General features: G+C 39.8%; 1 protein-coding gene across 7 annotated transcripts in view; it reads left to right on the top strand.

Annotated features, from left to right (window-relative positions):
- Window positions 1–14,528, top strand: part of FNDC3B (fibronectin type III domain containing 3B) — a 357,900-nt gene that overhangs the window by 103,584 nt on the left and 239,788 nt on the right. For all 7 annotated transcript variants that reach the window (XM_027111777.1, XM_027111778.1, XM_027111774.1 and 4 more), the window contains one exon: window positions 1,419–1,494. In XM_027111777.1, coding sequence (XP_026967578.1) covers window positions 1,419–1,494 — 76 coding nt within the window. The remainder of the gene's footprint in view (window positions 1–1,418; window positions 1,495–14,528) is intronic.

Below are 14,528 nucleotides of genomic sequence, written 5' to 3'. Positions count from 1 at the left end.
TTTTGGCTGCGTTGGGTCTTTGTTGCTGCGCGCAGGCTTTCGATAGTTGCGGCGAGCAGGGGCTACTCTTTGTTGCGGTGCGCAGGCTTCTCATTGCGGCGGCTTCTCTTGTTGCGGAGCATGAGCTGTAGGCGTGTGGGCTTCAGTAGTTGTGGCTCACGGGCTCTAGAGCGCAGGCTCAGTAGTTGTGGCACACGGGCTTAGTTGCTCCGCAAAATGTAGGGTCTTCCCAGACCAGGGCTCGAACCTATGTCCCCTGCACTGGCAGGCGGATTCTTAACGACTGCGACACCAGGGAAGTCCCTCTTTGGGAGAGGTACTGAATAGGAGGGGCAAGGGTCTTGTAGGGTGCTGAGAATAATTTATATTTGATTGTGTTGTGAGTATATGAATGTATACGTTTCTATAAGTTCTTCAAGCTCCATTCTTCTGATCTGTGGACTTTATTTATATGCACGTTATACCTGCTAGTGTTGGAGGGTCTCCTGCAGAGGCAGGGGTGGCTGTGTCTCACTGTGAGGACAAGGACGCTGGCCTCAGAAGTTCTGGGAAGTATTTATTCCTTGGCATGAGCCCTCCCAGACTCCGCCATTAGCCCCACCAAAGAACCCAGGTAGCACACCTGGTAATTTTTAACTACAGTTTTTTAAGCTTTGTTATGTCCTTTAATTTATATTTATATATAAGTGATTTTTTTTTTTTTACTTTTGTTATCTAAAGGAACTAAATGAGATTAGAACTTAAAACTGAGGTTCTTAAAAGAACATACTTTGCCATGGCATCCGTGGTTTAGTCTTTCGGAAGTTGTCTTCTGATAACTAAATATCTATGTTATATGACTAAAACACTGACATTTAGGTAATAGATTCAAAAATTTGTGTGTGTGATGGGTCTTATTTGTAATATTTATTTTATACTGTTCATTGTTATTTCCAGGTTCTATACACGCTTTTTTTTCCCCAAAAAACATTTTTCTTATAAATTGCTTTCTATTGTTACACAGTAGAGTCAGGTCAGTAATAGATACTTGGGAATGGTATGCAACAGTGTTAGGTCAGAAACTCATTTCTCTTTCAATTTTCCTTTGTAAGTTATAGTTCCTGGTTCTTTTTCTTCTTTAATTGTTGTTTCTGGTTTAGTGAAAGAAAAAAAGGAATTGTCTGAAAGAAAAGGTATCTTAACATTGGTTTTTTTTTTTTTTTTTTTTAGTTATATAGCATAAGCAACACAGGAGAATTCACTTAGCTAAATTCAAATGCATGAACTTACCCCCCTCAAATTTGATCCATATCTAAGATATATCCTAAGTTTTGTGTTTATACAAGATTCTGTGCCACATACTTCTTATCTAGTACATAAATTTAGGTAATGAAACCGTTGAAGAGTATTAAATTGAAATTACTGTGTTTTTTTGGCAGGTTATTCTCGTTCAAGTTAATCCAGGTGAGACTTTTACAATAAGAGCGGAGGATGGAACACTTCAGTGCATTCAAGGTAAGGAAGTTCTTTGTAAGCCTTCTAATCAAAGAAGTTTTCCTTTATTTATTATTTTATAGAAGTAGAGTTTATCTCTGAGTCTGCATGTGATTTTCTAGAAGTTAAATTTATCTTGGATTTTTTGGGTTTTTTTGTTTTTGCTTTTATTAGGGGTTCCTTAATGCTGATGTGGGCCTGTGATATATAAGCGACAAAGTTAAATATCTTGAGTATTCTATTGACTTTTAAGTGAATTAAATAAACTTGGGAAAGCTTGCATTGTTTTCGTGTATTATGGAACTTGGTAGTCCTGAAAAATGCAGAGATTTTTAAGAGAGCTTAAAATTCCAGATGAGAACAGCAAGTACTTTTTCAAATTAGGTAAAAGTTTCAAATACATATTGTGATGCTATGCAAATGATGCTTTTAGGGGTAAAAATATGTATTAAATATCTGTTATTTATTACTGAGTAACAAATTACTTAAATTTAGTAGCTTAAAACAGTTCTTGTCTACAGTTTCTGTGGGTCAGGAATTTAGGCACAGCTTAGCTGTGTCCTATGGCTCTGGGCCTCTCGAAATGCTAAAATCCAGGTGTGGGCTAGATAGAGCTGCAGTCACTGTAAGGCATGTCAGAGTGTCAGTCTGTTTCCAGGCTCGCCTGAGTGGTTGTTGGCAGGATTTAGGGTTTTTTTGTGGGCTAGTGGCAGGCGGCTTCCCTCTGTTCCTTGCTAAGTGGCCTCTCCATGGGGATGCTTACATTATGGCAGCTTCATCGGAGCAGGGACTAAAGGGCAAGAGGGAGTGGTGTGTCCAGCCCACTCCAGAAAGGGGATTACACAGAGTATGAATACCAGCAGCCAACTTTTAGAAAGCGGCCCACCACCGTCCACCCTCGGCCCTGAGTAATTCATGTCTCTCCCGTATGCAAGATACGCCCTCCTAAGATCTCCAAAACTCTTATTCCAGTACAACATCAGCTCAGAGTCCAGAGTCTTGTTACCTAAATAAGCTCCAGGAGTAGGTGAGGCTCCTTGGGTGTAGTTCTTTAAGTACCGCTCCTAGGGCATTTCAGTTAATTTCTAGTTTGTGTAATACCGGTGCCTCTTCTCTGTAGTTCACTAAGGAAAGAAAGACGCCTAGGTACTCTGATCCCTATGGGGTTCTGTGTAGGAAGATCAATCCAGATATGGAGTTAGTGTACAAATACTGCTGTGGTGGAGGGCACTGTGTGACAGCTCTTTTTGGCAGTGATTGGGATTATGGGGCAAATGGTAAATTGGCCTGTAATTGAGTTCAATACTAGGTTATTGATTAGACTGGAATCTGACCAGAGGTCTTACTTTAATACTTGGGCTTGCTCACCAATATATAAAGAAAATGAAGGGAAATGCCCTTTAGTTTTAGTTTTCCATAATGAGCTGCGTGGAAAAAGTTGATCTTCGTATTGTTTTGCATAATAGCAGAGTGTGCTGCTGTGTCGTTTCATTACTTGTTTTTGTAACTATAAGAACAAAAATTTAGGAAAACAATTAAAACTCATTAGGCTAGAATCCTAGTGAGTTTTAATTGCAGTTAATCTGAAATGATTTAACCATTTTATTAATGGTTTTTTTCTGATCGCATTCATTGTGTCCCTGAAATTGATCTTGGTGTTCTAAACCATTTAAAAACCAAACCTAGTCTTCAGTGATAGATCACACAAAGGAACTTCAGGTAAAAGAAGAGAGAAAAATATTTTAAAATAGTATGGGTTACAGAATCTTCTACCTACTTGTAGAACTGTAACAGATATTATCAACAAATAAAACCCCAAGATTCACTCTGTATCTTAAAAAAAAAAAAAATCACACTAGTAAAACTAGATGAAAAGTTATTTTACCTACATAGAATGAAGCTGGTGTTTCCAGTTCAGTAAGAAAATAGGTGAGCTTCTGGTCATGGTAACATTGGAAGCTTATGCTTTGGCTAGAAGACTGTGTCCCTCTACAGCTGAGTATGTGTAATAGAGTCTATAAAAGCAAATTGCTGAATGGATCAACATATATAAAATCCACTTTTTCATGCCACCTGCTTTTACTTTTGGTGTCTGAAGAGTGTGTGTGTGTGTGTTCATCTAGTTAGCCTCTTCCTCACTTTTTGTGGGTCCAATTCGTAACTGGCATACTCTGCAGGGAATTTAGCAAGTATATTGCTCTGTCCACAATGGAAGCTTTGTATTTATTCATGATGGTACTTGGAGATAAGTGACACTAACACCCCTTTCAGTGATTTAAAAAAATGCCATTCACTAAAGAGGAATTGTAGAGCCATTTATCTTTGGCTTACTGAGCCTTCCTATTCTTTGTTCTCTTCTGAACACCCAGGTACTGTGGTTATCTTTATTTGGACATGTTGGTACCTGGCCCAACTAATTGAAATGACACAGGACAGGATGAGGGTGACCTGGAACCCCAAGTGGTTTGCTAGGGCTTGGGAGGCCCTGGGACAACAGGATCAACTGCAGGAACTGGAAGGAACCCCAATCCAGACCCATTGTTGGCCACTCATGCATAACTGGCAGCCACTCAGCCCAGGTGCTCTCATCCCCCCCTTCATCTGAGTTCCAGTGTGAGTTAATGAATGCTTCACTCCAGGTAGGCAGAACATATCAACATAGAATGTGGGAATAGGCAATATGTTTATAAATTCCAACACAAGTTGTTATTATCCTTTCACTGTGATTAACATCCCTATCATTGCTAATATTTATTCAACTCTTAGCCTTATGCATTCTCTCATTGAATGGGTATGACAGATACACATGAGGAAGCTGAGACCTGTAGAGGCTAATTGACACATCTAAAGTCATATAGTGCAGCTACATATAAAAGAATGAAATTAGAACACTCCCTAACACCATACACAAAAATAAACTCAAAATGGATTAAAGACCTAAATGTAAGGCCAGACACTATAAACTCTTAGAGGAAAACATAGGCTGAACACTCTATGACGTAAATCACAGCAAGATCCTTTTTGACCCACCTCCTAGAGAAATGGAAATAAAAACAAAAATAAACAAGTGGGACCTAATGAAACTTAAAAGCTTTTGCACAGCAAAGGAAACCATAAACAAGATGAAAAGACAACCCTCAGAATGGGAGAAAATATTTGCAAATGAAGCAACTGACAAAGGATTAATCTCCAAAATTTATAAGCAGCTCATGCAGCTCAATATCAAAAAAACAAAAAACCCAATCCAAAAATGGGCAGAAGACCTAAATAGACATTTCTCCAAAGAAGATATATAGATTGCCAACAAACACATGAAAGAATGCTCAACATCACTAATCGCTAGAGAAATGCAAATCAAAACTACAATGAGGTATCACCTCACACTGGTCAGAATGGCCATCACCAAAAAATCTACAAACAATAAGTGCTGGAGAGGGTGTGGAGAAAAGGGAACCAACCGTCTTGCACTGTTGGTGGGAATGTAAATTGATACAGCCACTATGTAGAACAGTATGGAGGTTCCTTAAAAAACTAAGAGTAGAATTACCATATGACCCAGCAATCCCACTGTTGGGCATATACCTGGAGAAAAGCATAATTCAAAAGAGTCATGTACCACAATGTTCATTGCAGCTCTATTTGCAATAGCCAGGACATGGAAGCAACCTAAGTGTCCATTGACAGATGAATGGGTAAAGAAGATGTGGCACATATATACAATGGAATATTACTCAGCCATAAAAAGAAATGAAATTGAGTCATTTGTAGTGAGGTGGATGGACCTAGAGTCTGTCATGCAGAGTGAAGTAAGTCAGAAAGAAAAAAACAAATACCATATGCTAACATATATATGGCATCTAAAAAAAAAATTGGTTATGAGGAACCTGGGAGCAGGACAGGAATAAAGACGCAGACGTACAGAATGGACTCCAGGACATGGGGAGGGGGAAGGGTAAGCTGGGACAAAGTGAGAGAGTGGCATGGACATATATACAACTACCAAATGTAAAATAGATAGCTAGTGGGAAGCAGCCGCATAGCACAGGGAGATCAGCTCCATGCTCTGTGACCACCTAGAGGGGTGAGATTGGGAGGGTGGGAGGGAGATGCAAGAGGGAGGAGATATGGGGATATATGTAAATGTATAGCTGATTCACTTTGTTATAAAGCTGAAACTAACACACCATTGTAAAGCAATTATACGCCAATAAAGATGTTAAAAAAAATAATAAGTGAGAAACAGCAGAGCTCTTTATTGCCTTGCTCCGTGGCTTTACGTCAGGGAATCATGAACTCAAATCGACTCCATTTTCTTGGGCACGTGACAAGAGCAAGATGGGTTCCTATTCCTGGAGTAACAGGATTTTGGGAAGGATGCTAGGTGAGTACTCAGGTGACCAGAATGAGATAGGAATGGTTTGCAGAGCAAAAGTGGATGGTGGAAACTGGGTCTTTGGAATAAGACAGGTACCCTGTTAACAGAAGTGGGAGCAGGATAGTTCGATACAGGGAGTATTGATTTAGAAGTCCTTAAATTATCTCTGTCCAGAGTCAGGATTGGGCCCAGAGTTGGGCTGAGCTTCTAGGTGGGACTTCCAGCTTCAGTTGCTGGAAGAGGAGGGGTACAATGGTAGAGGACTGGTTAGGAAAGGATCTGAAATTGAGTCATATTGTAATGGAAACTTTTAAAAGAGGCATTTGTATTTAAAGTTAAGAGAATGGAGCTCTAGTTGTGCTTTTTCAACACCAGCCGGCAGATGGGGAGGTGGTTTTTCGGCGGGGAAGGGGAGTGCGCCTTCCGGGAAAGTTTGAAGTCGTTCCCATTGCTTACACCGTGGTTGAAACTGTCAGCTTGATAGCTTTGCTATTGCAGCACTAGCCAGCACGGTAAGAATTGCTGGGGGCTGGGGGGTGGGGTTAGGGGGAGGGAGTGGAGCTGGTTGCAGGCCTTCCTGGAAACTTTGAAATTACACCCTATGAGGTCAACCTCCTCTGCTTGTAGTCGAATTTGTCAGCCTTATAATTTTCTCTATAGGACATTTATGACATCACTAGAAAGACCCCAGAAGCTCATTGTGGTGCCATGAAAAGGCAGTCTGGAAATTCAGAGCACATCAGTGTAAAGCATATGGTTACTCTGGGGAAAAAACAAGAGTTTGTTTTCATGGGAATGTCCTTGGTGATAAAGGAAGAAAAACACAGGAAACATACAATATGCTGTGAAAGCAGATTCATTTCTAATGGAATATTTCTCAATATTTCCATGAAACATGAATCATAGGTCTTGAAGGGGCCACAGAAGGTCATAGTTTATTCTTACTTGGAGGCAGCACTATACCTATGGCATCCTAGACAAAAGATTTTTCTTTCCTAGGCCAGGTGAAAGTGTATAAGGAGCTAATTGTAAGGGAAAAAAGAATCTTAGCAATCAATATGAATTTTTTCCTTTGGTGAAATTCAGGAATTAATAGAGGGCAGCTGCAGGTCTCTCCCATTATTTTCATATCCTTGTCTGGGCTGAGGTGCTGGCAGTGCAGCCTTCCTTCCTGTCCATGCATGCCATCTTTTTATCTGGGCCATTTCTCTGCTCCCTGTAAAACGCTTCAGCCAAAACAAATACCACACTTCCTTTAAGCTCTAGGCTCTCTCCTTCGGCAGGGGTCCCCCCCTTCCCCCCGGACCATTTCAGTCCATTCTGACCTTTCTCTGCGTTCCTGGAGGAGCAGGTAGAGGTAGCACTGCATGTAACTATCTGGTTATATGTGTAAACCTTTCCTTAGCCCTTGAGTTAGACTGTGAGTCCAGTTGTGACAGGAAACAGTGTATCCTCCACCCTACCTACCTCCAGCCACACAGCCTGACAATAATTACTGACTACTAGGCCCTTGACTAGCTCTGGCATTACATCCGATGTGATGATTTTTCTTTTAACTTTTACTATTGTGCCGGGAACTTGAAGATATTTAGTTAAGTGCTTTTAGGGGCCTTTAAAATCTCTATAGAATAACTTTCAAATTTCAAATCACATTATAATTAAAGCTTATCAGTTTCCTTTAAAAAAATGTGGAAGTCTAAAGAACCTTCATATTAACCAGTAGTAACGCTGCAGTTTTTGTCTTTCAAGACTTATATTTCACATCATGAGCCTGAAGAAAACAGGTGAATGTCCTGGTGATAACAGCAAACAACAGGTTGAAGTGAAATGCTGGGGAATCACCATTATTCTAATAAAGAATAATATTTAAAGATATCTGATTATTAATGTTTCTTGTCCAGAATAATCTAGACATCTTTAAAAAGATTATTTACTCGGCTCATTTGTGGTAAGTGAGTAGAGACCTTGAAATGACAGCAGAATGTATGGCAGGAGGGAAACTTGAGGAGAGCCTTACTCTGAGATGGCTGTACTTTGGGTCTGTCAGAGTGTGAGACTTTCTCCCTCTCCTGCTTGCTCTCCTTAAGCCTTCTTCAGCTCCGTGTCTAAGTCCCCCTGCCCCACTGAGTGTGGGAACCGTATCATCGATGAACAGCATGCTCTGCTCACAGGCCCCTGTGAATGACACCATTTAGAGCCGTTACATATTTTTGAATCTCCTCGTTTGTCTCCCACCCCACTCCCTGCCATATTCAGACTCCAGACTGTCACTGGGACCTTAAAGTTACTTTTTTTCTCACTTGGTACTTTAAGTGCATTTATTAGACTTGGTTGGCGCATTAAAACACCAACCTGTCATTCTTTCTAAGAATTTTATGACAGATCCTATGGACTCTCTTTGTCTCTTGCTTTGTTGATTGAGAAATGACTTGAGTGATGTCATAGGTAGGGCTTGCAAGCTGAGGTAGACTGTCATTTCACAAGCAAAGCTTCTATATGGTCTATGCCTTTAAAGAAAACTCTGCATATAAGTGAGAAATTCCTATTTTACTGGCTTACAACCAAGGAAGAGGACCTGTTGCAAATGAAGTCTGTCTCCTAAGAGTGATTGAACCCTTGCCCTGGCTGAAATTTGCAAACAAGTCTTTTATCCAAACTATTTGGGTGAATTTTTTTTTTTTTTTTTTTTTTTTTTGCGGTACACGGGCCTCTCACTGCTGTGGCCTCTCCCGCTGTGGAGCACAGGCTCTGGACGCGCAGGCTCAGCGGCCATGGCTCTCAGGCCCAGCCGCTCCGCGGCATGTGGGATCTTCCTGGACCGGGGCACGAACCCGTGTCCCCTGCATCGGCAGGCGGACTCTCAACCACTGCGCCACCAGAGAAGCCCTATTTGGGTGATTTGAAAGTGAACTTACTGTCCTATGACTGCCTTTAAATAGTTTAGAATCTTTGCAAACTTTCATTACATTGAATATGTAATTAATTGTTATTTGACTGTATGTAATTACTTATGGAAAGTCTGTACTATAAGGCAAAAGATTTTTTCCTGTTACAATTTTCTTATTTTGAGATCTTCTTTTTCTACACAAGAAACTGCTTTGAAAGTCAGTTCCTTTTGCATTTGGGGGTTTGTGAGGGATTGCTAATCTGAAATGTTACTGTGAACAGTTAAGGCCTCACTTGAGAAAATCTTTTAGAATTGAAAATACCGAGTTTTTGTCCAGGCTAGCCCCAGTGTCCTGCCCATCTTTCTGACTGATCCAGAGCTGTATTTGGTAAGACTTAATACATAAGTTTCCAGTGAGGCTCTAGGCTGAGAGAATCTGAGTTTCTAGGAATATCTGAATTATTCCACCAATGTGCCAGCTCATTTTATAACTTAAATATTAGATTTGGGACAAATCAGTCTCTTACCTGTGTGTGTGTAATATTGATGAAATGTTGATGAAAAATCACTTTTAGCATTTTGGAGAATACCTGATCTCTGAAGTGTTTGAGAGCCTTATTCTGGGCATGATGATTTGCCTTTTTTCTCATCCGTGGACATGCATAGCTGTTTGTGCAAATAGGAGTTCTGTATGCTGACCTGATAGGCCCCCTTTCAGACAATAGCTTGCTGCCGAGTAACTGGAAGTTTCCCACCAGAGTAGTCTCCATAAGGGTCGGTGAGTACTGATGGGCCCAGAGCAGAAAGTCCAGTTTATGAAGGGGGTGGGAGGAAAGTCTGTGATGATAAGTGTGGCTGTCATCATGGTGGGACTGAGTAATGTCATGAGACTGGGTTACATCAGTATCAAACCATGCTGCATCTCAAGGGAAAATTCCCAGTGTGTCTGCTGCTTTCTACCCTTCCCATTTATCTCGATTGTTTTTAGCTATTGTTACATATCCATAATTAGGACAAAAACTTTACACAAAATTATATTGTCAGACTTTCTTTGGCCTTTTTCTTCAAGTAAAGCTTGAGTGATTTAATTGTTAGACGTTATAAAGGTTATGTTCTAAGAGTAAAGGCTCTGTAGTGAGAATCCCTGGTTGTTTGCTAGATAATGGTTAGACTCTTAGCCTCAGTTTCTTTCCTCTCTTAAAATGGGGTTAGTGGGAATACCTATCCAGTAAGGTTGTGAGACATTCCATTGTAAGTACCAGCATCATCATCATCATCATCTAGTAATGTACACAGCTTTGCTGATTATTTTTGTTCGAAACAGATGCCATAACCAATTGTGGGCAATGACTTGGTTATCAAAGTTCGAGCCTCCATTTCTTTGCCTACTTAACAGTAGGCTTGCTCTCATGGGTTGATGGTGATGGCAACATTTCAGACATTTCAGATGAAGGTTTATGGGGTTGTATGTATTGTTCAGATAAAGGATTGTGGATAAAACAGTGGTTCCACTGTTTCATGCATTTAAAGTAAGTGTTGTTGTAGTTGAAGCTTCAGTTGTTGCTTTTATTTTGGATGATAAGCTGTTAACTCACACTATGCTTGAGAGGCCGTATTCAGACAGGCCTATAAAGTGGTTCCTGTGGGTATGCCTTCCGTCCTTTAGGCCTTGTCGTTCACATTTCAGTTAAACTCCATACTTCTTTAATCTTTATTTAATGTGTCGTGCTCTTAGGCAGTACTGAAGAGGCAGTAAGGCATATTGGTAAGATCATTATGGGTTTTTGAGTAAGATTGGCTGACTTAGAAGTCCCCTGCATATTAGATGTGTATCGTAAAAGCAGTTACTTCTCTCCATCTACACCTAATCTGTAAAATTGGAATAATAATATCGGTCTTAAAGAATTGCTATGGGGATTAAATGACATATTGGGTAGAAAGCACTTAGAACAGTTTCTAAGGCAATGTAAGGGTCCAATAAATAGGAACCATTATTAGGCTCCCAGTCTCCATTACGGCTAGACGTTGAACCACCGTTTATTTTTGTTACTTGTCAGTTTAAAGCATTTCAGGGAAGACTCTGTGAACTTGAGGTATTGGTTAGGAGTTTTCAGATGTCTTCACATTTTAGTCGTACTGCTTCATCATATGTTTAAAAATTATGCAGTGGGAGTTTAGCTTCTGTGCCCTTTTTGTCTTTCAGCCTTGTTCAGCAGTGGTTAAAATGTCATTTCTGAGGGTACACTGCTTGGAGTTCCTTAAATGTCACAGATCTTTGCATGACAGATAATTCTGAAGAGCTAACTGTCACATTACCTCGATTGTCCACCACATTTTATTTCACAGCTTATAATCTTTTAGTTCTTGCTTTATTATTTCTGTATTTTTTACCTTTGTGTTTTACACTTACAATTTGAAATGGAAAATTTCATGTTGGAGGTGTCTGTAAAGGGTTCTTCAAGGGTAGGGGTCAAATCTTAGTGATCTTTGTATCCCAGTGCCTATCCAGCACCTCCTAGATGCTCAGAAAAGAGGAAAGTCATTTCCTGATTTACTGCTAAAAAATCACGTCAAAATCATGGAAAAGTCTCATAGTTAATTCACAGAGGTAATTTTTTGTTTTTGTACTTAAGTAACTAAGTTTGGTTATTTTTACTCTCCGTTCCTCGAATTAAGATAATGAATGCAGGTATGAGTTTGTTTCCAAAAACACACAGTAATTCTGAAGAAGTCCAAAATATTAGTTAGCTCCCTTACTTGTAAAAAGCGTGAAGGAGTGATCATTATATCCATTCTTTTGATAATCTTTTTCTTTTGTGAGGAGTAAGCTGGGAACACCTTGGAAAATATTTTTAAGGCTATTTAATAGTGAAAGATAGACCAGCTTTATCTTTTATATTATTAGCAAGTAATTTAGATTGTTCATTAGTATTTTATTGTTTTCGTGTAGTTAAAAATTATAGCATTTATCTGTAGCAGGAAACTCCATGTCAGACCCAGGAATAAACAGAGTACACGTTAAATTGTAAACGAGTCTGGTTACTGAAGTAAATGGAGTTGGCAGGCAGGAGGCGAAGAGAGCCTGGGTGAGGGCATTGGTGGTGGGTGTGGAAGCAGGAACAGAAATTTGAGATGTTTAGGAGATAGTCATGACTTGCTGACCAGTGGGACACACACTGAAGAGAGGGAGTGAGCTATGCACTAGATGTTGTATGTTTCCCTAAGATAGGTGGAATCCGGTCCTTTAGAAAAATGTTTGTCCTACAGTGTAAACAATAGTTTACAAACTAAACATTTTGTATTCACTCTGTCCTAATTGGACAAGCATTAGGATTAACAAAAAAGGATAAAAAGATGCAAACTTTTTTCTTTCTTTAAGTAAGTGAGTTTTTTCTGCTCATCAACTTGGGTATTGCTTCTTGGAGGAGAGTTTTCAGTGACTTGGAAGGTATTTTGCACACTATTTTTTGAGGATATGAAGACAGTTGGGTAAAAGGGGAGTGTGTTTTAATACTTCCTTCTGGACTCATCTAAATATGGAGAAAACTGGCCTCAAAACTGCCCACAGGGACTTCCCTGGTGGCGCACTGGTTAAGAATCCACCTGCCAATGCAGGGGACATGGGTTCGAGTCCTGGTCCGGCAAGATCCCACCTGCGGCAGAGCAACTAAGCCTGTGCACCACAACTACTGAGCCTGCGCTCTAGAGCTCATGAACCACAACTCCTGAAGCCTGGTCGCTTAGAGCAGGTGCTCCGCAACAAAGAGAAGCCACTGCAATGAGAAGCCCGCGCACCGCAACAAAGAATAGCGCCCACTCGCCGCAACTAGAGAAGGCCCGCGCTCAGCAACAAAGACGCAACGCAGCCAAAAATAAATAAATAAATAAATTTATTCAAAACAAAACAAAAAAACTGCCCACATCAGCGACTTTCCTTTATGCTCCTAGTTCGGGGTTCTTTGCATATACCCACATTTCTTGTGTGGCTGCATATAACTCCCCAACCCTCTTTAGCAATTGGAGAGAAAAGTTGAGGTGTTGAAAACTCTTCAGGTCTTTTTGTGTCTGAGTTAAAATGGAAGTGTTCCATAATTCAAATATAACATCTTTATGGACACTTTGTATATGGCAGTGCAGCAGAGCCAGAATTAACAGGCTTTGTGGGATCTTTCTGGCTATAGGAGTTTCAACATTTTCACTTAATTTAAAAAGCTTCCAGTTATTAGCAAATTAAAATTTCTGTTCTAAACTGATAAGAAGAGGAGGCAAAACATCAGGGGAAGAAAAGTCTTTGGGAACAGAAGTGGAAACTTAAAAAGATAAATATAAGCATTATTCTTAGTGTGTTTTTGAGTGAAAGTGTTATTCTATTAGAGGATCGACTAGATGAATTTTATGTTTTGTTCTGCAGTTCTCAGTAAAGTGGATATACACACTCACACATTATCTCATATAGATGTCAAATTAAACTCTGCCTGTTCGTGGCTTGAAGTGCCAAGTCTTTAACTGTTGTCTGAGGTTGGATTATTTTGGTTATCTGGGATTGGATCTTTTAACATCGGTCAGTGTGTCTTATGCTAGATCCAGCAGTGTCAATTTTCTGTGCCTGCTGTACCAGGATACAAGCATTGCAGACAACACGTGTACTTTGGCACAGCTAGAACTTGTCTCCTCCAATTGAGGAAGAACAGTCTTTGCAGGCAGTATAATCAAACCTTTATACTTAAATTGCCTGAGTGTAAGCACTGAAATAGTCACAAAATGTTAAAGTACAGCAAAAGTGTGGCTTGTTATACCATAAATTAGAAACCAAGATCTGAGATTAATTAGTTAATTTATTCTCAGTGATCCAGACATTTCTTATTCTGTGGGTCAAGCATTCACATTTTGAGTGACATAGTTCTTGCATCATATGCTTAAGGTAAAGAACATCTCTAACACCTCAGGATTTTAAGGCTGGTTGTATTAACATTAGTGGTTTGTAACTTTTGCACATCAGAATTACCTGGGGAACTTTAAAAAAAAAAATGCACAAGTTGACCTCCAGGCTGATTGTAGGGAATTGTCAGATTGTCTGAGCCAAGGGGAACTGTCAGATTGTTTTGGGGGCAAGACCTTGGCATTAGTTTTGAAAAGCTTCATAGGTAATTTAATACGCAGTGGAGACTGAGAATTTCTGGTTAACCTAACCCTCAGGATAGTTTAAGAAATTCTCATGGTGTGTTTTCCCAAGTACATCACACTGCACATGCTGTGTACCTGTCTGTTCATCCAGGTTAGTCTTCTTTAAGAATGTTTACAAAGTGCTTAAAGATCGTTTATCTTGTAATCATATACTTATTAATAAGTAAGCTGTATGTGGTGGTTGTTTTTATTGAACCTATTAACTGAAATGGCTCTTTTTGTTATAAACTTCTGTAAGTAGTAAATAAGGGTCATCAAACAGAAATTTGAGTTTATTCCTTTCAGCAGAGAATAGATCTATTTTACCTTCAGTTAGATGTAAACACAACAGCTCACCTATTATAAACTGTTAAAATTCAAAGTTGATTAAAATAGGTAAAGATTGTACAGGGTGGATGAAGCAGAAAAAGTGAGATGAGAAAATAACCATCTTACAACTTGCTGCTTGCAGAAGCTGCTTTTAGCACTCTTTCCACTTGACTCTGTGGACGAATTGGGCTGAAACTATTGCTTCCCTCTTTGCTCCCTTCATAGATCTTGCCTCATACTTTAAATGATATAGGTGCCCAGGAAACAGGTTGGTATTTGGCTCAAGTTGTCCCCCCAGCA

This window comes from Aethalodelphis obliquidens, unplaced genomic scaffold (assembly GCF_003676395.1).
Source record: "Aethalodelphis obliquidens isolate GAN/ISIS:26980383/991018 unplaced genomic scaffold, ASM367639v1 scaffold1, whole genome shotgun sequence".
Lineage (NCBI taxonomy): Eukaryota > Metazoa > Chordata > Mammalia > Artiodactyla > Delphinidae > Aethalodelphis > Aethalodelphis obliquidens.
The sequence above is the reverse complement of the archived record's forward strand: the minus strand, read 5'-3'. Positions and strand labels throughout refer to the sequence as shown.